The sequence below is a fragment of the Sebastes fasciatus genome, chromosome 19 (assembly GCF_043250625.1).
Source record: "Sebastes fasciatus isolate fSebFas1 chromosome 19, fSebFas1.pri, whole genome shotgun sequence".
Lineage (NCBI taxonomy): Eukaryota > Metazoa > Chordata > Actinopteri > Perciformes > Sebastidae > Sebastes > Sebastes fasciatus.
In genome coordinates this window covers 9,006,518-9,034,307 of record NC_133813.1, presented here as the reverse complement: position 1 = coordinate 9,034,307, position 27,790 = coordinate 9,006,518, and the positions used below count along the sequence as shown (strand labels likewise).

General features: G+C 38.7%; 3 protein-coding genes across 9 annotated transcripts in view; 2 read left to right on the top strand and 1 right to left on the bottom strand.

Moving 5' to 3' along the window:
* LOC141756980 (uncharacterized) overlaps positions 1-27,790 on the bottom strand; it is a 75,434-nt gene that overhangs the window by 45,166 nt on the left and 2,478 nt on the right. The gene's annotated exons all lie outside the window — the stretch shown is intronic.
* parm1 (prostate androgen-regulated mucin-like protein 1) lies at positions 1,044-19,253 on the top strand. 3 transcript variants are annotated; one of them, XM_074617100.1, is made up of 4 exons: positions 1,044-1,589; positions 5,160-5,795; positions 8,243-8,321; positions 9,150-11,916. In XM_074617100.1, exons 1-4 carry the CDS (start codon positions 1,049-1,051, stop codon positions 9,223-9,225), a joined length of 1,332 nt encoding a protein of 443 aa, XP_074473201.1. In that variant the 5' UTR covers positions 1,044-1,048; the 3' UTR covers positions 9,226-11,916. The 3 variants fall into 3 exon arrangements, with proteins under 3 accessions (XP_074473201.1, XP_074473203.1, XP_074473202.1); XM_074617102.1 differs by lacking the exons at positions 8,243-8,321; positions 9,150-11,916 and adding an exon at positions 17,436-19,253; XM_074617101.1 differs by lacking the exon at positions 8,243-8,321 and having other exon boundaries at positions 9,150-9,611.
* Positions 21,590-26,351, top strand: LOC141757215 (uncharacterized). Of its 4 annotated transcripts, none has more exons than XM_074617554.1 (4): positions 21,590-21,750; positions 22,002-22,081; positions 23,854-23,993; positions 24,030-26,351. In XM_074617554.1, the coding sequence occupies exons 2-4, from the start codon at positions 22,019-22,021 to the stop codon at positions 24,427-24,429; spliced, it is 603 nt and encodes a 200-aa protein (XP_074473655.1). In that variant the 5' UTR covers positions 21,590-21,750; positions 22,002-22,018; the 3' UTR covers positions 24,430-26,351. The 4 variants fall into 4 exon arrangements, with proteins under 4 accessions (XP_074473655.1, XP_074473656.1, XP_074473657.1 ...); XM_074617555.1 differs by having other exon boundaries at positions 23,854-24,059; positions 24,096-26,351; XM_074617556.1 differs by having other exon boundaries at positions 23,854-24,074; positions 24,126-26,351.

Below are 27,790 nucleotides of genomic sequence, written 5' to 3'. Positions count from 1 at the left end.
TCTTTAAATGAGGACACCTTCTCCGTCAGCCAGAATTCTTCAGGTGAGTTGGTTCGAAGCCAAAAGACTTTAGTCTTAACAGGTCTACGACTCTACAGCCATGTTAGCGTCTATCAGGTGTTACTTAGTCACATTGATTCTTTGAACTAAATGCCAATGTCAGCATGTTAACATGCTCACAGCGACAATGTTAACAGGCTGATATTTGGCACGTATATGTTTGGTGTGTATACATATATTAGGGCTGTCGCATTAACGCAACTTGCGATATTTAGGTTGTAGCGGGCTCAGTTTTAAAGGGACTGTTTTTAACTTCCTACACGTATAAATCCATCCAAGTCGGTGTACCTGCGCGCTTGCGTATGGCTACGCTGTTCAGACAAGACTCCAACACAAACTACATGGAAGCACCAGAACCGCAAAGTTATATCTATTGAAGCCCGTCTTGCAAAACAGTGTAGGACGCGGGAGAGACTGTAGCTTTGGTGTCCAGGGCCGGTGTCTCTGCTGTATTCTGCTCCTCTTCCTGCTTGCCTTCACTCCCACACCACGCTCGTTCTTGCTATTTCGCTCCACTCTCACGTGCATGCGCACACACTACACAATGCAGGAGAGTTAGTAGCTCTAAGAATATCTAGTGAATGTACAGCGGACGTTTGTGCAGAAATAAATGCTGCAGCTCCTCCAGACCAACAGAGGTTTCCCGTGTCTTGTGAAGTGACGGTGCTCCGCAGCGAGAAATGTTATCGTCTACAACCAAAACTCCGGTGTCTCCCCTGTTCCCTCCGGCCGCGGTCGGGAGGCTGAGGCAGGAAAAGCCAACACTAGGATCAGCACTGATTCATGGAGAGACCTTCAGAGTGATATTGTGGTTTTAGCTGACATATGTCACCTCACTCTTTTGAGCGATGCTCGTTCATGTCTATTTAGAGCGAGCACAAGCGCGAGCCCGACGCTGACTTTCGTTGACTTAACGGCCACAGGTGTCGCTGTTAAAAAGCATTTCTGATTCTTACAAACAGTCCCTTTGACTTTAACTGCATGACTGATGCTCTGCTTTTCCCCAACAGGACAGACTGCAGCTCCCCCCACCCCACCACCTTCATCACCAACACCATCATCATCCTCAAGTGCACTACAAAACTCTCTGGCTCCCACAGCTTTTCCTCCATCGACAACAACGGAGAGGGAGGAATCCTCAGCAGCAACACCGACCGCAACTCTCCAGTCCTCATCTACCCAACCTGCCCCGTCACTTGTTGATGTGACCACTACAAATTCAGCTCAGTCCACCAGAGAAGCTGAGGCCACCTCTACAGTTTCTACTCAATCCACCGACCTAGTGGCAGACAAGCTGGGAGAAACCAGTAACACCAGTACAGTCGTAGATCCAGCTTCATCACCATCAAACACCTCAATTTATTCTTCTACCATATCCGCATCTAACACAGCCGAGCCCACCGGCTCTACTTCAGGGCCTGACCCAACACCTGTGACCCAGACTACACCAGCCACCATCACAACCACCACAGCCAGCAGCAGCAGCTCTTTAAATGAGGACACCGTCTCCGTCAGCCAGAATTCTTCAGGTACGTTGGTTCGAAGCCAAAAGACTTTAGTCTTAACAGGTCTACGACTCTACAGCCATGTTAGCGTCTATCAGGTGGTACTTAGTCACATCGATTCTTTGAACTAAATGCCAATGTCAGCACGTTAACATGCTCACAGCGACAATGTTAACAGGCTGATATTTGGCACGTATATGTTTGGTGTGTATACATATATTAGGGCTGTCGCATTAACGCAAATTGCAATTTTTAGGTTGTAGCGGGCTCAGTTTTAAAGCTAGTTTTAAACTATAAAACTTAAGGAATCCATTGGTACCAACCATGTGATCCTAGCTTGTTGCAAAGGAGGCTAAATAACGCTCCAAATTTGCTCTAAATTTTGGTGAGGAAAAACTGGCGTGGTCATTTTCAAAGGGGTCCTTTGACCTCTGACCTCAAGATATGTGAATGAAAATAGGTTCTATGGGTACCCAGGAGTCTTCCCTTTACAGACATGCCCACTTTATGATAATCACTTGCAGTTTGGGGCAAGTCATAGTCAAGTCAGTACACTGACAGCTGTTGTTGCCTGTTGGGCATGATTTGAGCATATTTTGTTTGCTAAATGCAGTAACTTTGAGGGTTTCTGGACAATATCTGTCATTGCTTTGTGTTGACAGGGCGATGCTGCTATCTCTCATCGCCCTAAATGTGTTTCTTTCACAGCAATGACCAGCTAGCTGTACATTATCCCACTTAATACACGGCTACTTACTGAAAAAATTTATAATTTTACTCAAAAATGGTCCGCCAGAGTCCAGCATCAGAACTGCACCCGTAGCAACGGTCTGCTATAAAGAAATAACGGACCGCAGAACGCCGTGATTAACCAATCAAAATCGAGTATTCAACAACACCATGTAATAATTACCAATAATAAATGTATATATTTGCATAAAGCAAGCGTATTTGTCCACTCCCATGTTGATAAGAGTGTTAAATACTTGACAAATACTCCCTTTAAGGTACATTTTGAACAGATACAAAATGTGTGATTAATTTGCGATTAACTATAGACAAGCATGCGATTAATTATAATTAAATATTTTAATCGACTGACAGCCCTTATTTTAATACAGTAAAACTATTTGCTTAAAGAAACATATTTTGGTAATATTACAGTGATGAGGAGGTGATGAACGGAGTAGAATGATAAATAAATCCCGTACTCATATAGTATAGCACATTATAAGCACCTTTAATTATATTAGTGATACCATATTGAATACTATCACGTACAATAAGCTCACTGGTACTTTACTTTAAAGCACAACAGAATTTATGTCAAGCTCTTCTAAAAATATACTCCCGATACAGTTTGTCACCTACAATGCCACTTCCTGTGATCTCTTTAAGTCAACTTTACAACAGCGTCATACTATGACCGGGCCGCCCTTTTTTGGAACGTGACTCAGTCATCATGTAGCCTCGCCCCCCCACCCCCAGGCTCTTATAATCAGTCACCTCCAGACACAGGCAGCCACACACACTACAGCTGTCCACAGGGCGCAGAGAGCACAGAGCTGCCGCTACAGTACACAAGTGTTTGTGGAGATATACAGTGAAAAGAACACAATGATGAGGGTCAGCCTGCAAACACTGATAACATGTAAGTAAACTCTGACATCAATGCATGCTATTTGATGAAATCTGATTGAAATCTCTTTGTATTTTTATGTGGACTATTTGTCAATCTTGAGCCAAATAGTCCAAATATCAACTCTCAAGCATCAAGATAACATCACTAAATTGAAGGGAAGTTTGGCTCAGGGAAGTGGAGGGAATGCAGACATACCATGTGAACAAAATTGAGTGTAACTGCCATGTAAAATCTGATTAATATTCAGGCTCCATTGCAAAAACGTGTTGAAAATGTGTCCAAATTTCATTTAAGTTGCTGTTTGGGTGAGCTAATTTCCTGTTTACGACAAAGTCAGGCTTGTTTCAAGAATTTTTTTCGCAATTCAAGTTGAAGCATCTCTTAAGGGCAGACTTCTTTCACTGGTATAAAAATTATGTCACAAGTTCATTTTCAACACAATGAAGTTAAAAAAACACAAGCCGGCTCTCCTTGATGAGGGTTAACGTTACACAACAGAATGCTTCTTTGTTTTGTAACGTTCGGTTTGGTGCCGAGCTCTAAAAGGTCTAAAAGTGAGAAAATACATTGGAAATTTCCACTCTTTATAACCTTGTGATGATTAAAACAAATGTTTGTAGGTGGCACTAATGCTCGGAGGCAGGAAATCTTTGACTTTGACTCTCTGAAAAACGCGGTGCTGTTTTGAAACCTGTGGGTAGCGATGGAGGTTTTACAGTACAGGGTAATGTGTTCATCATGTTGTTCCTGACTTTCTGTCACAGGATGATGCTGAAAAACGTAATTATTTTATTAATTTCCAGTAGAATGGTGTAGCAACTTCCCCTCTGATCTTTCTAAAAGACTACATTTAAAACACCAGCGACAAACCAGAGCACTAAGAAGACAGGGGAACTTTGAATGTGTCTCCCGCCTGACTTCCTGTTCATTGAAACACCGATGACGATACTCCGCCTCTTAAAGCCTCACATAGTCCTGCTCCACATAATTCTGATTCTATGACTGTTAACTGTGAGCCTCTCAAGTATCTTATTTGTTCTAAGAGTGAAGTTGATGAAATGGTGTTTTAAAGCCCCAACGGCTGAAATCCACCGACAGACTGCATTGTTAAAGGATAAGGCTGGCATTATTCTATATTTATCCAGACCAGTCGCACAGCAGTTTGTGTAATAGTCAATGTATTGATTTGTGTACATAGACACAATGCTGCTCCGCTGTGCACACCGGCTGTGACCGCTCCGTCATCCTCACGGCGATTATCTCATTAATGTCACGGTTCCCTTGTAGCATTGGGTTTAAATCTGAAATATTGCCAAATAGGCGCTTTTGCTTTTCTCTTTGACACTAAATCCCTCATTGTCTTGTCCGTCAACTCTCTCTCATCCCGTGTGTGAAACCTGACTCCTGCTACTCTGAGCTAAGACTCCGTACAGACACTTTCATTTTCAGATTGTAGCGCCCGTCGTCCGACTATGCATTGATAACACGGCGCTGATACGCAAAAATTAACTAAATGGGTTTTATTTCTGTAAAAAAAAGCCAAACGACGGTGGGTACGCAATGTAATCGGTGTGTGCCCGACCACCGTGTAACAACAGTAACACCAACTACCGCGGAAAGCCTAATTTTTACCCAAACTACGATCTTTTCCTAAACCTAAATAAGTAGTTTTTGTCACATACAGTAACTTCCATACTTAAGTTACGGCATTTACAGTGTTATTTTAACCCAAACTGCAATCTTTTTCCTAAACCTAACTAAGTAGTTTGTTGCCTAATCCCAACCAAGTCCATTTATTCCTAAACCTAACTAAGTAGTTTTATTCTTGAAAAGACTGGAGTGGAAATAGACACGTGCGTCACGCGTTGCAAGATACAGTAGCTGTTATATGTGTTGAGAGACGTTGCTGCAGGAATGTGATTTAAACAAGCATCTTTTGTCTTAAATTGCAGGTCTACTGTTGTGGGGTGCAGTGACAACACAGAACCAAAATACACCCCCATCAACATTATCTACATCACCCTCCCCAATAACAGAACTCAGTCAAACAACTCAAGTGTACACGACCACGCCGACCAACGTCACCTCCCAGCCTGCAAATGTGAATTCACCAACTACTCAACCTGCCGTGTCAACTACTGATGTCACCAATATAAATCATACCAGTACAACTCCGTCCACCAACGATACAACTCGCACCCCAACGACAAACAACACTCCAAGCTCGACAACTTCATTTGATAACTTGGCAACGTCCCCTTCATCTACTTCCTCATCCACATCTACCACGACTGACAAACAGGACTCTAGCATCAGCACCAGCATCAGCCCTAGCACCAACCAAACCACCGCCGCCACCCAAGACACCAGCACAGCAAGTACCACCGGTACCACCGGCCCCACCGGTACCACCGGCCCCGCCGGCACCACCATCGCCACCCAAGGCACCAGCACAGCAACTACCACCGGTACCACCACCAGCAGCACCACCAGCAGCACCACCAGCAGAACCACCAGAAGTACCACCAGTACCACCAAAACCAAACCACCGGTAGAGGACAAACACGAGTCCGAAGATCTGACCCCAGGTACGCAGCGACAAAACGTTTGTTGTTTTACATTTTCTCAAGTGTAAACACAATAGAAAATGTGTCGTGCGATTAAAATATTGAATTGCAATTAATCGCATGATTGTTCATAGTTAATCACAATTTATAGCAAATCAATGTCACATTTCTTATCTGTTCAAAATGCCTTCACTCTAGCTTTAAAACTGAGCCCGCCACAACCTAAAAATTGCAAGTTGTGTCAATGCGTTAAACAAATTTGTGGCGTTAAAACAAAGTTGCGTTATTGCGTTATTATTGCGTTAACTTTGACAGCCCTAAAAATGTCATGGCAATCCATCCAAAAGTTGTAAAGATATTTCATAAATGTCGACCTCATGGTGGTGCTACAGGAAAGTTCAACGGTCAACATAATCAGTACAAAAATGCAATCCGTTAGTTATAGGAAAGAATATACCAAAATACAGTGTTCTTTGAAGGAAGTATAGTGAAGTGCAAAATAATCAAAATGCTGGAGAAAAACTAGAAAGAAGTGGGCTGTGTTGGTGTGGGTGCATGGCTACAGGTACTGGTGAGAAGATGAATTAGATCAAGGAAGTCCAGTTTGTGTGATTTAATGTCTGAATGCAGACTTACTGTTTATCACTGGACTCATCTTTATAAGCCAGCTGTCTGTCACTGATGGCTTCTGTTGTGCAAGTTACTTATTAACTTTTTTATAAAAGCGTAGTCTAAATATATTGCCAGTAAACTGCATGTTATGTTATGCAAATTGTCTGTCTGTCTTTAAAACCTGTCTCTGAATGTGTCAAACACTGACATTGCCTAACACACAACCACACCTAACGCAGACCAACAAAGCACAGGCAATCACACCTCTGATTATAGAGGTGAAATGGTTGCATGCAGAGTCCATGCATCAGGTTATCTGTTCCTCCTTCTCTTTGACTTCCTTAAGCGCTGTGTCAATCTGTGGTTAATATTTGATCACAATACTTTACTCTCACTTCCCACTAGTTGAATAAGTGACAATGAAAGGTGGCTGTTTGAAGAGAAAAGACTGTCTGCCAGTTCTTTCCCTGCTCATTCTATCATTCACAAAAACTGTTCAACCACTCGATTCGAAATTCATAAACTCGATAATGAGAAACTATTTAACTTTTTCTCTTCTTGTTTTTCAAGTTGTGTGTTCAATTGTTTTCTTTGGACGTATGGTCTGTTTTATCATATTGACATCATCTTTGAAGAGACACGTTAAGCAAGTCTTACAGCTCTTTACATCTATCCATTCTTACTATTTTGTATTGTTTAAGTGTTCTTTGGCCAGGCACTAAAGCCCCAACAGTTCCACGTTTTAGGTGTTATCCTGTAACTGAGTTTGAACTCTGTCCCTCGTGTGCAGGAACGTGAAAATACCTTCCTTCATTAGTAACCATTGAATCTGATAATGCATCTGACTCACAACTTTTATGGCATCTCTCCAGGGCGATGGCTTTTGAACTCGGCTGTTTCTAGGCTTGGTGTGCCATTAAAAGTGTTGTGTACTATGAGTCAACCGGTGGCCAGAAATAGAACCAGAAACTTAAGTCAGGAACTAAACGGGAAATTATTTCTCTGCAGTTATACAGTTTAGCACAACTAAAAGTTCCTGTTTGCTTTCCCATCACTTCTGAAGAACCATGAGGATTAGGCAACTTAGACTGGTAACAGTTTAAACAGCGATGGTTTCTGGTCCATCGGTCAGTTGCCGCCCCTGGAGCAGAGACTTTTAGGGGACTAGGAACTAAATTTAGACCCTGGTTCCTCCAACTGAAATGAAGGTAAAGTGTCTGAGTTCCTACAAAGTTTTCTGGAAGACTTCCTGCAGTAGAAAAAGTGCTGTAGCCGACTGTAAAGCCCCATTTCCACCGCAGGAACTTACAAAGAACCTTTAGAGGAACTCATTGCTTATCCACAGCAGAGACCAGGGTCTAAATTATGTTCCAGGGCCATTTTACCCCCGAAAAAGGCCCTGGTTGGAGGTATAGTATTTTCTGAAAGTACAGGAACTTTCAGGGTGGAGTTTTGCAAGGATGATCGTCCCTGATAGGCAAAAAACACACAGCGCCACTGCTTCAAAGGCCTCAAGTTGTATACCACTTCATTCATAAACATATTTTTCTCACAAGCCAATCAGATTAGACTGGGCTTTTTAAGGAGGGGGTCTTAAAGAGACAGCACTAAAACGGAGCGTATCAGACATAGGGTGAATACAGGTATATTCAGTCAGACAGTATGAGCAGCATGATATGTCTCCTTTAAGTTATGAAGTATTGTGAAAAAGTGGAAAGGATAGGAATGAAGTAATTGGAAAAAACTTTGGACAGATCATTACTCTTTTGCAGGACTAAAACTTTTTTTTTTTTTACTGACAATGTATATTTTCAGACTCATTGCCTGTATCTTTCTCTCTCTCTCTCTCTCTCCAGGAAGTATTGCAGTCATTCTTATTGTGTCCGTCGTAGCTGTCGTCCTACTGATTGTTGGGCTGTACTATTACAGGATGCGGTGAGTCCACAGCTCAAATAAATTTCCTCCAAGTACATTAACATGCTTCTGTTAATGTGCTAAAACTCAAGTGATGACATTTCGTGGGAGCGGTAACATCATATGGATTGTATTTATATTGAACTAACAGCAAAACAGCAATTACAAACATGTCACTGCTCTGAGCCTCACTGAGTCAGTCACTACAGTCAGTGACTTTTCGCTCAATTAAAGGCACAGTTTACCTAAGATACAAATTTTGCAGATAGTTTTGGTTTTATTTGTTGAAGTTTTGAGTGAAGTTTATAGTAGATAACTAACCACGTATTTTTTGTCACGGAACTTCCGTACTTAAGTTATGCCACTTCTGGTGTTATTTTTCAGCCAAACCGTGATTTTTTCCTAAACCTAACTAGGCAGTTTGTTGCCTAAGCCTAGCCAAGTCGATCTTTTCTTAAACCTTAGTAGTTTTGTGGCCTAGCCTAGCCAAGTCGATCTTTTCCTAAACCTAGCTTAGTAGTTTTATCTTGAAAAGACTTTAGCGGAAGTAGGAAAATGCACAAAAAATAAGTTGTTGAAAGTCGCGCTAAGACTTACGGAGAAAAAAAAAGGTAAATTTGTGTCTATGTACACGAATCAAACAGATTCAATTTCTTGACTTTTTCACAAACTGCCATGAGACTGTGTTGAAAGAGCAGTTATTCATGTATCTTTATTTCCCATTATCCTTTGTAAATAAGATAACTGTCATCCAATCTTTGTTAATGAATATATTAAGAGTGATTTTCTGTCACACTTATAATCTTTTTCTCGCTCAATGTTTCTCTATTTTCTCTATCTCCATTCCAGACGTAGATCCTACGGTCCTCTTATGGATGAACGCGGCAATTTGGGAAACTTCAGCAACCCCATGTATGACCTTTGAATCTTAACTTTTGACCCTCCGACTCCAGAAGTGACCCCCTAAACCAAAAGTCCTCAGTCTGCAGAAGAAGACGCTCTGATCAGGATGTGTTCATAGTGTGTGCGTAACAAGTTTGCGACGGTCACATTTTACAACTGTGAGATGCTGCCCGATCGCTAGATTGCCAAAATGCAAAACAAATACAGAACAGTAAACATGAAAGGACATACAATTGCAGTTTTTACTCAGGTAGCTTTTCAAACAGCTCTGGCTGCATAGACACGGCGAATAATCATTTTACCACAGCTGAAAGGTGTGGTAATATCTCTAACCAATTGTAAAAAGATGGCTAAAGGTGCAATGTGTAATACCTGGCCACATACTCAAACAAATAGGGGGCAGCATTTCACATTGCATATTACACATTGCACCTTTAAGGCAGTATTTATTTATTTTATTTGATAATAGATGAGGAAGATCTGACTGTCAGTTTTCCACTGTCTGGAAGCAGCAATGGAAATGTAGTATTATTACGAAAAACAGGGCCACCAAAATGTGTGATTTACGAAGTTAAGAAAGGCACGAATTACTGCAAGAACATGCATGAAGTTCAAATAATGTACAGCAGATGTACATCATGACAAAAGAAAATCTTTTTTATATCATGGGTTGTTCTTACAGACACCTGCTGGGATACCTTTTTTCTTAATTAAACTGTGAAATGATGAGATTTCTGTCGCAAAAGTAGATAAATGTTCAGATATCAACCGGAATGTCGGCATTCATCTACGAACGTCCTGCTTTTACATATACTTTTAGATTCTGTAGATTAGGAGGAGCTAAAGAGTTAGCCATTTGTCTTTGGAGGAAATGGCAATTCTGAGAAAAGCACTGAAAAAGATGTTGACAACATATTTTAGCTCTGAAAAGAAGAAAAAGAGAATAGAAATACATTTTAAGGTGAAAGAAGAAAAAAAAGGGCAATGTTAGCGTTAGCAGCTATGGCAGTCCAGAAAGGAAACTAATTTAAGGAAAATGTCTGAGGTTTCATTTAATAATTTTAAAAGTGTGAAAATATGAATGACAGAACCTGCCAAAATCAAAAATAAATGAATAAATAAATAAATGACTCGATAAATAAATGTCATTAAATGTAGCAAAAAATAATATTAAAAATAAGTGTAGCCATTATTTAATTGCTAAAATGTGATATAAGCCCCCTCATTTGCATAATGAGGCAGAAATGCATAAATAAATTTAAAAAATAAATTTAAAAAAAGGATACGGAAATAAATAAGTTTGGGGAAATATATAAGGGTTGAAATGCAAAGGGAATATCTTGCATAAATAAATAAATAGATGCAAAAATACATAAATAAATACATCCATTTAAAAATAAATATAAAATAAATAAAAACATTTAAATATAAATACAAAAATAAATAAATGTAAAAAAAAATAATTGAAATAAATACTTAAATAAATAAAAGGGAAAAAAATAAACAGAAGAGTAAATAAATAAGGGAATTAATACAAAGATAAATATATAAAGCAGCAAATTAAAACAGAAATATCAATAATTGATGTCACATTTGATCAATTATTGGCTACATTTATTTTTAATATTATTTTTGCTACATTTAATGACATATTTATTTATTTATCGAGTCATTTATTTAATTATTCGTATATTTTTGATTTTGGCAGGTTTCTGTCCTCCATATGTGAAAGACTGTTAAGGATTTTTATCACATGCAGTCCTTTTAAAAATAATATGAATTGTTTTCATATTACAAACTGAATGGTGCAGAGGATGAGAGAGACAGGCCTTTAAAGCCCCTGGTTCAAGCCCCTTGTATTCATCCTGCTGAAGTGTCCTTGAGCAAAACACTGAATCCCCTCCTGCTCCATGTGCTGGTGTCCAGCTGAGCCTGACCTTTGACCGCTCTGTGGAGGCACCAGAGAACACAGCAACCATTTTCGTATGGAGAACGGGGGAGTTCTACATCTAAATTTACATTAAATGTGGCCTTAATAAAAAGTGGGGCAGGGAATTGTGTCTCTCTCATACCTGATCAACTACTATTTATGAGTGAGTTTATTTTATTATTATTGAATGTTATTAGTGTGACATTTTTTCATTGTAATTTTGCTTTGCTTAGCAGCTTAGCCATGCTGCATATCTGAATGTAATTTTCACTCCCTCAGTATTTCATATAAGAGTATTGTCTGTTTGCATTCAGGTGAAGAATAATGTGACAACATTTTATTGTGTGAAATGATTGTATTAAATTGTTTGTGCAATAAAAGAGGTAAAGGAATAATGAGAGTCCCTGTGATGGTCGTGTAGACAAAACTCAAAGAGAAACTTTTAGGTGCATGCAGTATGTAAACAATGATAATGAGTGGCATCAAACACACTATGCTTTTCCTAGCCATGCAAGTGGCATAGCACTAGTGATGGATATGTCTGGCTTAGTCCAAAATGTAGTTGTTGTTGTTGAGATATTTCAGTTTGGACCGTACATTCATGGTCCCCAGAGGATGAATCAAGCTAGTATGACATGGATGGTACCAATGGATTCTTTAGGTTTCATATGATACCGGTACCTTCACTCTAGCTCTAAAGCGTAAAGTCAAGAGGTTACATCTGCTTTTAACCTGTGATCATAATGCAAATCATATAAATATACAAAATCATGAAAGCTTTTGTGTGTTTGTAAAACACACATTGATGCGAAGGTTCAGCACAATGTCTTCGTCTCTTCTCCTCAATGGGCTGCAGAGCATTTATTAGTGGAAGCTTTAATAACGGTCCTGTCGTCACTGCCCTCCCATCGTAACTGCTTCCATTCTTCCTTCTTTCTCAAACCCTTTCCCATGAAATCCTCCTCTCCTGCCCACGCTCTTCTTCTCTCTTCCTACCTCCCATCTTCTTTCTCCATCTCCATATAGATTCTTAAATAGTCAAATCCGGCTTTGTAATTCAGTTGATATATTAAAAACTATATATTGTTGTCTTTTGGCCACAACATTCATGGTTGAATATTGCTTAAACACTGTACTGTAACTGGAAAATCATTGTCTGGTTAACCTGAGAGTCTCCAGTTATGTTCATCTCTTTCCTAACCGGCGTTACAGTTTAACGCTCTCTCTCTATTTATTCTCAGGTTTACTTCCTGGTGTTTTCTCTCAAGATACGGAGCCCGCTACAACCTAAAAATCACAAGTTGCGTTAATGCATGAAAGAAATTAGTGGCAATAAAACAATTTTGCGTTAACGCGTTATTATGAAGTTGTTTAAGAGATAACAGATAAACTATTTGCCCGATTTTCATGAAACTTGGTAGAAGGAAAGAATCACTTTCATTAACGTTGCGAGAGAGGGCATTTGGCGGAGGGCTGCGTCTCAGAGTGCCCTTCTAGTTGCTTATGAATTCAACTTGATGTGTGCAGTTTGTATAAAATAATTAAAAAAATGGAAATACTCAATTAGATAGTCTCAAAATTGTACAAAAGCATAGTAGTGTAAATGTACTAAGTTACTTTCCACCACAGCTACATCGCCTCGCTATTTGTCGTCATTACTGGGCAGCAGCAGTAATAATAGAGGGAGCGGATTTCTGTGATGCACTGTTATTATCAGGCCTTAAATACTCTAAGCAGTGTCTGTGTGTGTGTGTGTGTGCGTGAGTGTGTGTCTTTATAATTACACTGAGGGCAGGGCGGGATCTTCTTTTTTTTACATTTCAAACATCTGGACAGCAGAACTTCAAAATGATATACTGTACAGGGACTGACACTGCGCATTCCTTAAAATTAGCCACAGTCGGTCACTGTTCCTGATATTGATGGACATGACCGCTATTCAGGATATACACTCTACAGCAATGGTTCCCAACCTGGGGTCCGGGTCCCATCAAGGGGGGCGCCAAACATTACAATGGGTGCACCAGGATTTGTCTGCTCTGAGGTTGTCGAAATTAGACTTGCTCATGTAAAACTAAAATCATCATAACACTTACTCGATGATTTATACAACAGTCAGTATACAACTATTTAAAACGATAAATTTTTTGCTACTTCATATCAAAATTCAACGAAATATTCTGCTTCAATCCATATTTGTTGGTGTTTAGCCTTTCAAAAACAAAATTTTTACTGCCGTCAAAAAACGATTTGCTCTCCCGCTCACCGCACACAAAGGGAGGCCCGCACCTGTATTAATGGGCAGTCCAGCAGCAATGTAACCACAATAACAAAAAATCTATTTCAGCTCTAACACTATTATAGTTAATTAATTAGGTTGTTAAAAAAATATAATGTATCTGCATTCACTTGGCAAATCCATCAAGACGTCATCACTTTATTTATGTTGATAAAACTGACGAGTTCTATTCATTAAAGAAAGTCGATTTGATAAAAAAAAAAAAAACAATACACTGATTCACTTCATTCAAACTGAAGATTTTGCTCAAGGATTTGTAGTTTTTTTAGGGTGATGATGTCGGGGGGGACTCAGCTTTTCTTAGATACAAGTAGGGGGGGATTCAAGGAAAGTAGGTTGGGAACCATCGCTCTACAGTGCACTTGTTGTATTTTCTTCCTTATTGGATAAGAGGAGAAGTAGCAGAAAAAAAGGAGTAAAAGCCTCACAGGCAGTGATACTCAGAGAAAATACCGCACAGTATGTGTGAAGCACAGTGAATAATTCACTGCCCTCATTATACAGAGACGGTGTCAGACTTTGTGAAACAGGAAGAAGCCTTTTCCTCCCTCATTCTTCACTCGCAACTGTTTGAAACCACAGTCTGACAACATGCAGTATAAACACAGTAAAAGAGAGTGCAATGCTAATGTCAGCATGCTAACATGCTCACATTGACAATGCCAACATTTAGGCAATTATCATTCATTTTGTAGATATTTGCTCATAAACCAAAGTATTGTAGAAATAAAAAATTCTGACCTGCTGATGGCGCTAAGTCAGGGTATCGCAAAAATAATTACAATTCATCCTCATGGCATCATGGATATCTGTACCAAATTGAACTGTAATCCATCCAATAAGCGTTGAGATATTTCAGTCTGGAAGTGGCTGAAAGACTGGACGACAGACGTCCAAATTTGGGGCTCTTGAATAATAAACTCAAAGTAGGATTTTGGTAATGTATAAAGAAAAAAAGTGGCCTAAACTGAAATGTCAGTTGCAACTGGAAACAATACAGGCCGCATTCATGAAGGGAAATAGATCTTTGGTCTGATACCTTTAAAACCACACACACACACACACACACACACACAAGTACATTTGCCCAAAAAAAGACACCAGGTCTGCTAACAGAACGGAAACCATTACGGTTTCATTTGCTTGGAAAAAAACGGTTGCAGGTTTCACTTTCTGCTTCCCTGAGACTCAAGCTTCACTGCTTGTGGTTTCTTATCATTCTAACATGTTTTAACTCTAGGATTACAAGCTGTTGTAGAGTCTGAAAAACACTTGGGTGTATAAAACATTTCATGACATGTTTGATAAACTCCAAACTGCTCTGTGTTAAAACTGAAAAAGGAGATAAAAGAGGGAGATTTTGAAAAACAGTGAGAACAGCTGTATGAATTTTGGAGGCTGCTTTAGCAAGCAAACCACTGTAACCTCTAACAACTAATGCAAAACACTTTCGGGGATTTTTTTTTTTTTTTTTTTTTCTTTTTAAATGAACTGAAACTTTTCTGGTTTTGGTTTGATGTGATACATTCACTAGATTTTTGAAGTAAACCTTTATGAAACACATACACTAACACACACATGCAATACAACAGCAGTGGAGAGCTGTTTGGTGCACCGTTAATATCAAGAAACTCACCAAGAAAAGCCTGGTGAACACTGTTCCTCTTCACTTTTGTATTCATGACTTATCTCTCTTCTCACATTTATAATATTGCAGTGGTTCATGACCAATATAGCAGAATTACTGACAGCAACTCACTCAAAAACTGACTGTCTTGACTATAGCTGACACTTATACTGAAAACTTCACACAGTTTACTATAGCTGCCGTCCTCTGGATTAGGGATTTACAGTCCTGGCGGTTTAAACGACTTTGGGGGTTCGAAACTATTATGTTCATAAGCTTAAATTATCGATATGATATGAATGAAAGTTTAACTAGGAGACTGCGTCGCCTGAAATTGATGTGACGAGATCCACTAGAGAGAAGATGTATCACTCTGTTGGAATTGTGTGAACTACAGAAACACTGCACAGTGGTGTTACAGAGTGGAGGCAAAGAATGTATATTGATTAGTCCATTGCAACGTCAGCGCCCAGCAGCAAAGCTACGCCTCCGCCATTTTGGACTGAACCTAACGCCAGTAAAACGTCCGCCTACAAAGTGCCGTACAAAAATAAAACATTATTTCTATTCTATTAATCCATCAAATTTTAATGTCTCTACCGAAATGGCCTGTGTCAAACAATGACATATTATAAATATACATACTATTATAACTATTTACTAACTTACTTATTTAGTTATTGAACTTTTTTGCCCAGCTGCCTAAACCTAACTAAGTAGGTTTGTTGCCTAATCCTAACCAAGTTGATTTTTTCCTAAACCTAACTAAGTACTTTTGTTGGCTAAACCTAAAGAAGTTTTTTCCTGTGAAGATGGAAGATTATTTTGAAGTTTTGCAGTGGTGATTCACAGTCATCAGACTTGAAGAGTGTGTACACTGTCGAGTTATTTACAGTTCTGCATTAGAGTGGGCGGAAGATGTGACATTAAAAATACTCCTCTGTAGTGACTCAGTGTCAGCACTGTCAAGCATTGAAACAAGATCAGCCAGAAATGATCAAGACCTACTATATCAAATATTGTTTACTAATTCAAGGTTAGCCAGAATCCCGGGATAATTAGAAAGTTAGCGAGTTAGCGACAAGTTACACACAGTTACCAATAAATTTAACTTTTACAGATATATTATTTGCAAAAACCATGAGAACTGTTCAAATGATCTGATTGCTCACTTTCAGGAGCTAACCAAGACTTCAAGAATTATTGCTATTATCTATTGCTTTGATAGACTTTGCTATTGATCTCTATCATATCAGGTGATGTGTCTTCTCTATTCTTGTACAGTAATTTAACTTCACTTTGTGTGTGTGTCCACCAGGTGGAGCTGAATATCTCCCAGATGAGATGGTGCAGGTCCACTTACACTTATGGCCATGAATACCTGGGAGCCTATCCTAGACTGGTTATCACACTGCTCACGGTAACACATTAACACACATTGATTCTGAGACACACAACCGATACATGCCTCATCCTGTCCCAACATTAATTTAAACCACTGTGTAACACAGAAACCTTTTTATGCATTATGTTGAATGCAACTGCAGTGACATCAAACTGGGAACACATATTTTATCCTCAATCAGTCATGTTTGAAAAAGAGTATTTTACTCCATTCAGATTGTTTGCAAGCCTACAGACCTGTATAGAAAAGACACAAAACAACCAAGCCACAAATGAGTTTGCCTATTTTGAATTAGCTCTGGAAGGCTCTGACTGTACCTACTGTACTGTACCTGAGTGATACCATTAGATGGCACTATTGCAAAGGCAGTCAAGTCACAGTGCCCTTAAATGTCCCATGCTCATTTTCAGGTTAATACTTGTATTTGGGGTTTCTACTAGAGCATGTTTATATGCTGTAATGTTAAAAAAACAACTTTATTTTCCTCATACTGTCTGCCTGAATATGCCTGTATTCACCCTCTGTCTGAAACACTTGCTAGGCAACAGCTTTGGTCCATGTTTACTTCCTGTCAGCGGATGTCATTCACATACACTGCAACCAAAACTAAACTGGGACGCAATTTCTCTACGTTTAAAACCATACATTGTTTAGTTGTGACATCACAGCTGTACAGAAATCCTGACGGCTCGTTTAAAGGCACAGTTTCTGAGTACATATTTCTCCGTGGATTGAGCGTTTCGATACTTTCACAGTATTTATGTAGCTAAACCGGCTTTATATACCTTTAACATACAAAGTGTGGTCTAAATGTGATCCTACTTAAATAACTTTGGTACAGCTTTGGAAAATGGTTGGTCGACAATGTACACTACAAAGTGTTTTTTATATAAGTTAAAATATATAAGCTAAAATGTAGGCCTACAGCATTTTTCACAATGTCTAACCTGTGGTTTGGTTTTCCTCTTTAGACGCGCTGTCATCACCACATGCAAAACAACACACACAAAAGCAATGGAAACCATGACTGAAGTATGCACTGGAGAGGATGGGCTGTAAAAAAAATAAAGAATCTCCCTTCAAGACACACGTCACTTATTTTTTTTATGATTAATAAAAAGGTGAAATCATTTATTTTTCCACTCAGTTATATAATGTGTCTGGTAAGTGGATTTGCATTTATATAGCGCTTTTCTAGTCTTCCGACCACTCAAAGCGCTTTACACTATATGTCAACATTCACTCATTCACACACACATTCATACACTGATGGCAGAGGCTGCTATGCAAGGTGCCAACCTGCCTATCAGGCTCTAATCTAAATACTCATTCACGCACCGATAGCGCAGCCTTCAGGCGCAATTCGGGGTTAAGTATCTTGCCCAAGTTTCACTTCGACATGTAGACTGAGGAGCCGGGGATCAACAACCCGCTCTACCTCTGAGCCACAGCTGCCCCACAACCCAGTCTCACATCGTAATGTGTAGTATTTACGTTGGTCCACAGGGCCATACACATTAGTTTCACTATAACGGCTCTAAAATTGTGAGATGCCTATACGTTTTTTGGTCTGTTGTCTTCTATTATATACCTTCTATATTGTATATAGTGGTATTAAACTACTATGCAACAAAGTCTTAGATTTGCCACTGAAATATTAGTGTTTTATGTCATTTCCGTGAACCTATAACCACTTGACACTCACCCTTTTGTTGTAGTTGCTCAGGTCAGTTTATAGCTAGACAAACTGACCTATTATTTAACCATTAACAGAAGTTGAACTTCACTTGTCCAACTTCCACAAGATTGTTTACTTGCCTACACTGACCAGATAACTTACATCCTTAAATGAGCACTTCCTGTGCATGATCTGACACAAGACGGTGGTTGGATGACGGTAATAATTGACCAGAGTTAGGTTTTTTCCCCGGAATGGCTCTGGACAAAGTGTATTCAGTGTGGTTAAAACTATTTCCAGAGCTGTTTCTGACTCAGAGTTACAGATTTACAGAACTTACAACAAAGCCTTTCACATGTGCCTACGTGAATGAAGATGTGTGCATACTGTAGAAGGGAAGTGGTTTTATGTCTCAAGCTGTTGGAGACATGCGATGTGTGTGCTGTAATGATGATGGACACACTTTGGTGGGTCTGTGTTTTACCACCAATTTAGACAGTACAGTAGCTATCATGTGTGCAAATGTAAATGTATTAGTATCCTGTACTGCTGTCACACTACAGGCAGCCCTGTCTCCTAAAAATTACCTTCCCATACAAATAAACTGCATTCTCAAATACGTTTGGAAGGAAACTTATTTTGTCGTGGATTATGGTTTGTCTTTGACGTATCACAAATACTTTTGTAAGTCTGCAGACGGCCACAGCGAGTGACGTAGTACAACGAGCGATGCGCAGAGCAGGCGACGTAGTATATTGGCCGACCGTGAATGAAAGTTATGTTGAATAATAACGTTATTGAATAATAACGGGTATAACAAGCGAGGAAAGACCACTAATGGCGGTAAGGAAGGGAGGTGGATGGGTCCAACAAACACCGGACTTTCCTCCAGGAGACCGGTGTTTGTGTCCCGTGTGAAATGTAGTAATATGATGGGTTTTCGTTTTGTTTTGTTTTGTCATTTTAAGCCAAACCATGATGTTTTTTTTACTAAACCTAACCCAGAAATTGTATTGCCTAAGCCTAACTTAGTAGCTTTGTTGAGTATTCGTTGTGTTTCAATTTACAACGTTAATCACGTGTTTAAAACTGCGACCGTAACCTGGGAGAAAATATGTTTCCCTCAAAAAGTATTTTTGTTATGTAGTTTAGTTGTATGGCAATATAATTTTGTTAGAGACAAGGTTGCTACAGGAGGCTTTTACGTGATGTTTATATGCTCACAGTGGCAATACTGACATGCGGATGTTTGGCAGGTATAATGTTTATCATGGTCACCATCTTAGTTTAGCATGTTAGCATGCTAACATTTGCTAATTAACACTGAACACAAAATACAGCTGGGGCTGATGGGAATGTCATTAGTTTTGCAGGCATTTGGTCATAAACCAAAGCATTTGACGAATTGAAATTTTGACCTGATGATGATGATGCTAGAGGAAAGGTTAAGAGATCACCAAAGTTATTACAGTTTATCCTGAGGGGAACACGAGTGTCTGTATCACATTTCACGCTAATCCAACAATGTATCCTATGAATAGTTTCAACCCTAAATGTCAGCCTCAAGGTGGCGCTGGAGGGGATCACCAAAGTCATTAGGATTCATCTTCTGGGAACCATGAATGTCTGTACAAATCCATCTAGTGGATGTTGAGATATTTCACCACATGATTAAAAACTTTGACCTGCGCCAGATGAAAAGTCAGACAATCAGTTAAGTATTAGGATTCATCATCTGGGAACCACAGACATCTTTTTTTCTTTTTTTTAAGCCAAAAATGTCAATGTCACAGTGAGACTAGAGGAAAAATGAGAGGATCACCGAAATCATGAGGATTCACCCTCTGGGGGCAACAAATGTCTATACAAATGTCATAGCAATCCAACCCCTAGTTGTTAATATCTAGACCAAGGTGAATGACTGACAGACCAACATTGTCATCCCTACAGCCATGTCACTAATGTGGCTAAGAAAACGCCCATCATAAAATTCCCAGAGGCCAAGGTTTGTTTTGTCAGACCAACAGTCCAAAACCCAAAATAGAATGGGTTTTTTTGTGCTGATCTGTGTCCTTAAACTTCTAATTTGAAACCTTTTTAATGATTCATCTTATTCATGATTCATCCTGAGGTGTGTTTTGGCGAGGAGGAGAGAGAGGAAGAGAGGATGGTGGAAAGTTTCAGAGTGATGAAGTAACACAGTGGTGTCACACACACAGACGTCTGATCAAAGTGTGGCGTCACTCTCAGACTTTACTGTAACATTCCACTGAATGCTCAGTCTGGATGTCGGATCACTTCTCCATCTCCTCATTCAGACTTCCGTCTCCGTTTCTCATTTCTCAGTCGCCTCCTGTCGCCATGTCACATTTCAGTTCTGCCTTTAACACAAAGCGTCATCCAACATCCAATCCCAGCGTTTTAAAAGTTCTTCCTTTCTACAATATCCGCACATGGCAACTATGGGATGGTTGACGTTTGGGAAAGATTGTTGTTATGGTTAAAAATATAGCAAACATCACTTTAATTAAGACATGTCCATCCACCATCTGCACTTCAACAGCCTTACTTTCTGCAAGTGAGCACATGGGTGACAGGTTGGGCCACCCACATAGGTGACCCTCAAGATCACCGTTTTTTCTGAAGTATTATTGTGTGTCCTTACCATACAGCTCAGTGTATCTTGAACCACATTTAAAAAAATAACTTAATATTACTGTTGAATTCATGTGTATTAGATGCAAAGAGTCACAGCTAACGTAGCAGACCTTGCTAGCTGCCATTTATCCGCAACATGTCCTTACAGTAAGGACTTTAGACATTAGAATTGCAATATCTGTCATAATTTTTTTTTAATATTTTTTGTGTATGAAGACTGGCATCTATGGCTACTGTCTAAATCTTTTAATGTTGTAGAGAAAATCATGACATCTCTTATTTTTTGAAAATGTTTTTAAATCAATATTTACAATGATGCACAAAGCTTGATGGAAAATAATTTAAATGTCTTAAAAATACTATAGAATTTAAAAAAGGAAAATGTATAAAATGAACGTTATTGTAATGTAGCAGTAAGGACATTAAGAACTAGTGATGAAAACCATAAAAATAAGCATGTTACAGATTAAAACCTTAATGACTATATGTAATTTTGTGTACCTGTTTATATGTATTGCATACTCTGATGGTTAAAATTTAAATTCATAGAGGTTGATTTCTTTTTAATTTGGGAGAGTCAAAAGAAATACCCTAAAATGCATATGTCATGAAACAAAATAAACCACTTTTCCACTGACTCATGCACGCATTTAGGTGATCTGTGTGTGTGGTAAACTTCCTCTCCTGCCCCTCCCCTCTGTTCCAGCTCCTGGCAAACCCATGCTTGCCCAATCCTACCCCCCAGGTCTCCTGTCCGTCACAGCCCTGCCCTGCCCAGCCCAGCCTCTCTGTCCAGGCAGCATATATGAGCAGCAGCCAGTCTTGCATGGAGATCAGACATCTTTCTGTACTGAAGCAGAGTGATCACAGCTACACAAAATCCGATTTTATTCAAGATTTAAGAGAAGTAAGAAGGAACTAGAGAACAGATCTGGTGCTACAGAAAACTGGTATGTTTTTACTTTTTTTTATTTTATTTAATTTTGAAGTTTGTTTTAATTCATATCTTGTGATGTTTTATGGATTTATTAGCAACTTCTCACAGAATATGTGAATATGTATCTCTTTAGAAAACATGTTTAGATAGATTACTGTAATTTTCCAGTGTAAATCTGATTATTATTCCCAGCCTCTGATAGCGCCTTGTTTCTGGTTATGTGTAAGTGAATGTGTTTTTGTTTGTGGCTTCCCTCCTTCGCAGATAAGAACCAATCAGAAATGGAGCATCTGACAACCGCCCTCGTCATAGTTCTTCTGTCTATAACAGCCTCCGCTAAGCCGGTAAGTTAACCACAAATCTTCCCTCATCCTCCTCCCTCGCTGCTCTTTCTCTCTCACTGACTGATGTGCCTCAGTTTTCCTGCTGTTGTGTTTTGTTGCAGTTCACCCTGTGCTAAAGTCAGACTGCAGTATTTTTTTTGTATGAATATTTACAGATTCTATTTGAGATATACATTGATTTGAATCCTCTATATTTATTGTATGGTAGTGTACATACTGAGACAACTCCCTGTTAATGTTGATTACATACCTGCTTTATGTTTCACTTTAGAAACGTAGTTATTTTAAGTGAAAACATATAATGTATTTCCCTAAACTTAACTAAGTGGTTTTGTTGCCTACACCTAAAGAAGTTGTAGTTTTGTTGGCTAAACCTAAAGAAGTTTAGTGTTTGTGTTCAAAACGTAACATTTCATTCAGTTTCATAACATGTTAGAACGAGTTGCTTTTAGGTTTCACTTTCACAATGTAGTAGGCATAGTAGGCCCCTACTGACCCACATCTTTGGTGCTTATAGCGACCGATAACGCCTAGTGGCCTGATAACAGTTGAATCGGGTGGTAACCCCCTAGGAGGGCACAATATGCTTGAGACTTTTGGTTTTGTTCATTGCATTATGTTTATTATGACTGTTTATATTTGCTCGTACACATGGTAAAAACCTCTCAGGTTATTTATCCCCATTCATTTAGAAATAACAGAGATAAACTGATTGAGCTCATCCATTTTGCAACTTTCGAAATCCAACTGAAATTAGAATATATTTTTTGCTAAATTAGCAGCACATAAATCCTCCTTAGTGTTTGTTTTGACTTGTGTACGTATTTGGTTAAAATAAGCATCAGTGCGTCATTGCCCAAAACAAGAAATTTAAGTTTAATTTCTAGGGCTGTCAAAGTTAACACGATAATAACACGTTAACGCAAATTCGTTTTCACACCACTAATTTCTCTAATGCAACTTGCAATTTTTAGGTTGTAGCGAGCTTAGATGGTGTCTGGACAATATTTGTCATTGTTTTGTGTTGTTGATTGATTTCCAATAATAAATATATACACACATTTGCATAAAGCCAGCATATTTTCCCACTCCTGTGTTGATAAGAGAAAATTAAAATGTGCGATCAATTTGCGATTAATCGCAGTTAACTATGGACAATCATGCGATTAATCGCGATTAAATATTTTAATCAATTGACAGCCCTATTAATTTCTTTTTCTGCCATGGTTCCAACTGATGATGTTTGATTGGTGCAATATCTGTAGGGGTGGACACTAAAAACAGTTTATTCCTGTATATCACGTCAATTCCAACAGCCAAACAGGAAGTTAACAAAGTGAAGGGCCAATGGTGTAAGCCGTTGTGAAAGTTCCTCCCTGCAGTATGTTACTCCATGACTCGGTATTGCGCAGGTATTGTGAATGCTGGCTTACCGTTACACTGTAATTTCTTTCAATGACGTTGTTAAACTTTCAATGACACCATTGTTCAAATTATATATTTCTACAATGCCTGCACATTGTAGCCTACCTACAGTATGGTTTCAGGTATGGTTAAGGTGTGGAAAAGATCGTGATTACAGTTTTTAAGCTAACATTATTTACTTCGACCCAGGACACACTACCTCCTGCATCAGCAATGAACATAAATCATGTGCTGCCGAATCATCCAATATAGAGGTGATAGAGAGATACTGGGCCGGGAAATCAGACAGGAAATTGTGGGCTCTATTTGACAGTATCTGAGAGTTTCATTTGATATTCCCTCCACAGGTTGGTTGGCCTCGGCATCACGATGCTGACATCGCTGACAATGACTTGCAACAGGGACGGCTGGAAGGGAATATCAGGTTGTCTCCGCGGTCTTCTGAATCTTCTAGCCAGGAAGACTCGTCTTCAGAGTCAAGTCAGTCGTTGGAGTCGTCAGAATCTAGTGAATCTTCAGAAAGTCAATCGTCCTCCGAGTCCTCCGAGTCCTCCGAGTCCTCCGAGTCCTCCGAGTCCTCCGAGTCCTCTGAGGAAGTTTTAACCACAGATCAGACCACCACGGATCAGACCACCACGGATCAGACCACCACGGATCAGACCACCTCGGATCAGACCACGGATCAGACCACACCGGTCGCGGCCACCAATGCCATGACAAGTATCGCTACGGAAGACGGGAGTACGTCCACCCTTGACCCAGACACAATGAGCACAGACGAGCCAGCAGTGACAGAGACGACGCCTCCGCCAGCGTCATCGGCCACACCTGTCATTTCCACGTCAACTGGATGTGTGACTGGTTGTTTTATCGAGGACATTCTAACGGCGGCTCCCATCACAGAAAGCAGAGGAGACAACTAACCACATTCCTATTAAAAATGTGTAATTTTCAGGAAATTTTTTAGTCTATTTGCGAGAGTTAAAGTATAAGAATTTTCATTTACATGTAAATAAATGTCTGTTAAGTCTTTATCTATCACCGAATGAGGTAAGAAAAATTGTGATTGCCATAAGGCCCTCTGATAAAGGCCCTTGCATTTGCAGCATTACAAACTAGGTGTCTGTGGGGACATTCCCGGGAAAAATCACAAGCGGCGCTCTCTGGGAAGTGAGATCCAAAAACACACCTGCAATTACCAATCATCGCCATAGGTGTCGCCAAAGAGAATAAAAAAGAGATTTTCGAGATTGTAACTTTAAACAACCCCGGTGGGCTTCATCAATGCAAGAAGCAAAGAGGTCAACACATAAGTACAGATACTCAGTGAGGCCAATTTGAAATTAGAAGGTATCACAGTATCACTAACTGCCTTAAGACGCGTGTCCTTCAATGACCACTAGTTGCTTGATCCAAAAATAGTCCATTTTTGTACAAAAGCATATATTTTTAAAAACAGTTTGGTAACACTTTGTAATAACCATCATTAATAAATGGTAAATTGATAGTTAATTACATTTTAGTTAATAGTTACTGTTAACAAACAATGAAATTATAATTAATAATGTTTACTAATTATTAATAATGCTATAATTTATGTTATTTTAACATTATCGTTGCATACATTATAAACTATTATATGCTATGTTAAGTATTTGTTAATGATTACCGAATGAGTTGTAACCCTTTAAGAAATTGCTTGCAAAACACCTATAAATATTATATATAGATAGATGGAACAGATATTTGTAACATAATGGTTAATAATTCGTTTGTTACTTTGTTAATGGTTAATAATTAGTTTCTGGTACATCTATCTATGTAATGTTTATAGATGTTTTACAAACGATTTCTTAAAGGTTTCATCGGTAATCATTAACAAATACTTAATATAGTATATAAAATGTTATGTGTGCAACAATAAAGTGTTAATAAATAAGTTACTAATGTTATCAGAATGTAATTGTTATCGTCTCTTATCAGCTTTGATACAATATATAATTTAAAAACGAATTATTTCATATTACACAAACATTATTATTATCATTTCATTGGTTAACAGTAAAATAACTACAAACTCAAGTTTAATTGACTATCAATTTACCATTCATATATTATGGTTATTATAAAGTGTTATGTATGCATTATTTTGTTTTAAATGTGGGTCTACATTTAGATGTATTATTGAGATTTCATTGATTGCTTTTTATGTTGTCCTACAGTGTTTTAGCCATCGTTTGTGAAGCTACAGAGCAACTCTCTAGAGACCAGACCACATATACATATATTTTCATACATGGTAAAATTACATAAACAAATCTTTGGCTCAGTCATGTTTACCTTATTAAGTATTAACTGATCAGGAAATTACAGGCAGGATACATTAGTGGATTTTTTTTAGTGTGCGGCTCAAGCGTGTTACACAGTAATGTACAGTACAAGTACATATTTCGATTTACTGCACTGGAATTATACAAAAAAAAGTCATCCTTCTGCATGAAGCATCCGGAGTATGTATCCCACAGCAGTGTGTTTATAGACTGCGGAGGGTGTGTCTGGTTTGTGTTATTCGGCATGTACAGTCAGCAGACAAGAGCTAACAAGACAAGACGAGTTATTGCCGCAGTGGGTTGGTTTAATTATGGGTTGTGAATTCATATTTTCCCAAATTAAATATAGCTGGGGGCCTGAAGACAATACCTTAATGTTGTTTTTTTTGTTTTAACATGTGCTGTACTTCATTTTGTTGAATTGGATCTAATGTGTATGATTGTGTGTGTTGTATATAACAGTAATGACTTTTTTTCTTCAAAAGGAAAATAAAGAAATCTAAATTACGATGAAATTGTCATATTTTGTAAAATCATTTACCTTAGAGTAGATTGAGTTTGACCCCTAGTTTGAGTAATGTGAAATTAATGTAACATAGTTTTGTAGTCTATTTTAAGAGCAGGGAGTGAGCTGGAGACAATCATATATTCTACACTTATTTTTAAAAACAAATATTAAATAAATATACCGGTATATCTGAGAAATCTCCCATTAAGTATAAATATGAGGAATAAAGTGGGGGTTCAGTTTACATAAAGTTTAGCTAATTTTTGTGCATTTTACACATATGTATATTTAAGATTTAAACATTCATACGGTCATTTTTGCCGTCCTCTAGTGATATCTAGCCATGCATGCACAATTTTGGTATTATGTGTCCAGGTACTGCTGCTACTCAAATACAGTTAGGGTGAACGGAATTTAACTTGCGGTGTTCACAGCATTGAAAAATTACATTTGAATGGTTCAACGGCAAAATATCCTCCAGAAACAATGCCCCCATTACTATGGATAATCTATAAAGGCCTCATTGTTTTTATCAGACCTACATACTACCAAAGACAAACAGCTGGTGAGACAAATATCTCAAAGCCTGGGCACATACAACAAAACTTTCTGCCACAGTGAGTGAGAAAATGTGTTAATAACATTCGGGTGACCTGAACCTTAAAGGTCACAGCAGAACTTCTTCTCCTACGTCATAGTCGTGAGCGGGGAAAATCATGTGAGACAGATTGGCCTACACTATAAATGTCACCACTCCAACTCATATACAGTACGTCCTTAACACATGCTGGTCACATGCTGTATTTGCAAGTAATATTGACCTTTCAGTCCCAAAAGTTATTTATAATTGCTCAAAATACTAAAGCAAGCTTAGATCACTGCATAACATCCTCTTCATCCCATTATATGTTGATGTATTCAAAGCAAGCAGGGAGGACCAGAAGAACTTGCAAATGGCATGTCAATGAATCAGCCCCATCTAGTGGGGAAAGTCCTTTATTACAGTCTATGTTGACCTTGGGGATTTCACAGGTATTTAAAAGTTTTCTGAATCTGCTCTATTGATTTAGAGATTATGATTTTACAGGGCAAACGTTGCCAGAATAATTAAATATTCAGATGAAGGCTGTAAATAATACAATAATTATTATAGCAAGTTTTGTTTTCAAGCTTTTTGGGCGTTAACTATAGTAATAATAATGGACCAAAATGATGTAAAATTGCATAGTTTTAGGTCAAAAACCTTCAGATTTTCTGGGGGGAGAACTTCCAAACACCCACCCCAGATTTATACTGGTTCTCTGCCTGTAAAGGGTTGTGGGTTTTTAATTGAAAAGACTGATCTTCTTGTGTTGCTGCTGTGAACACAGGCCTACTTGGCTCAATAACCTAGGTTTGTGTTGATGTATTGTCTCATTTTGATGACTTTCATATTCTGCTGAATTG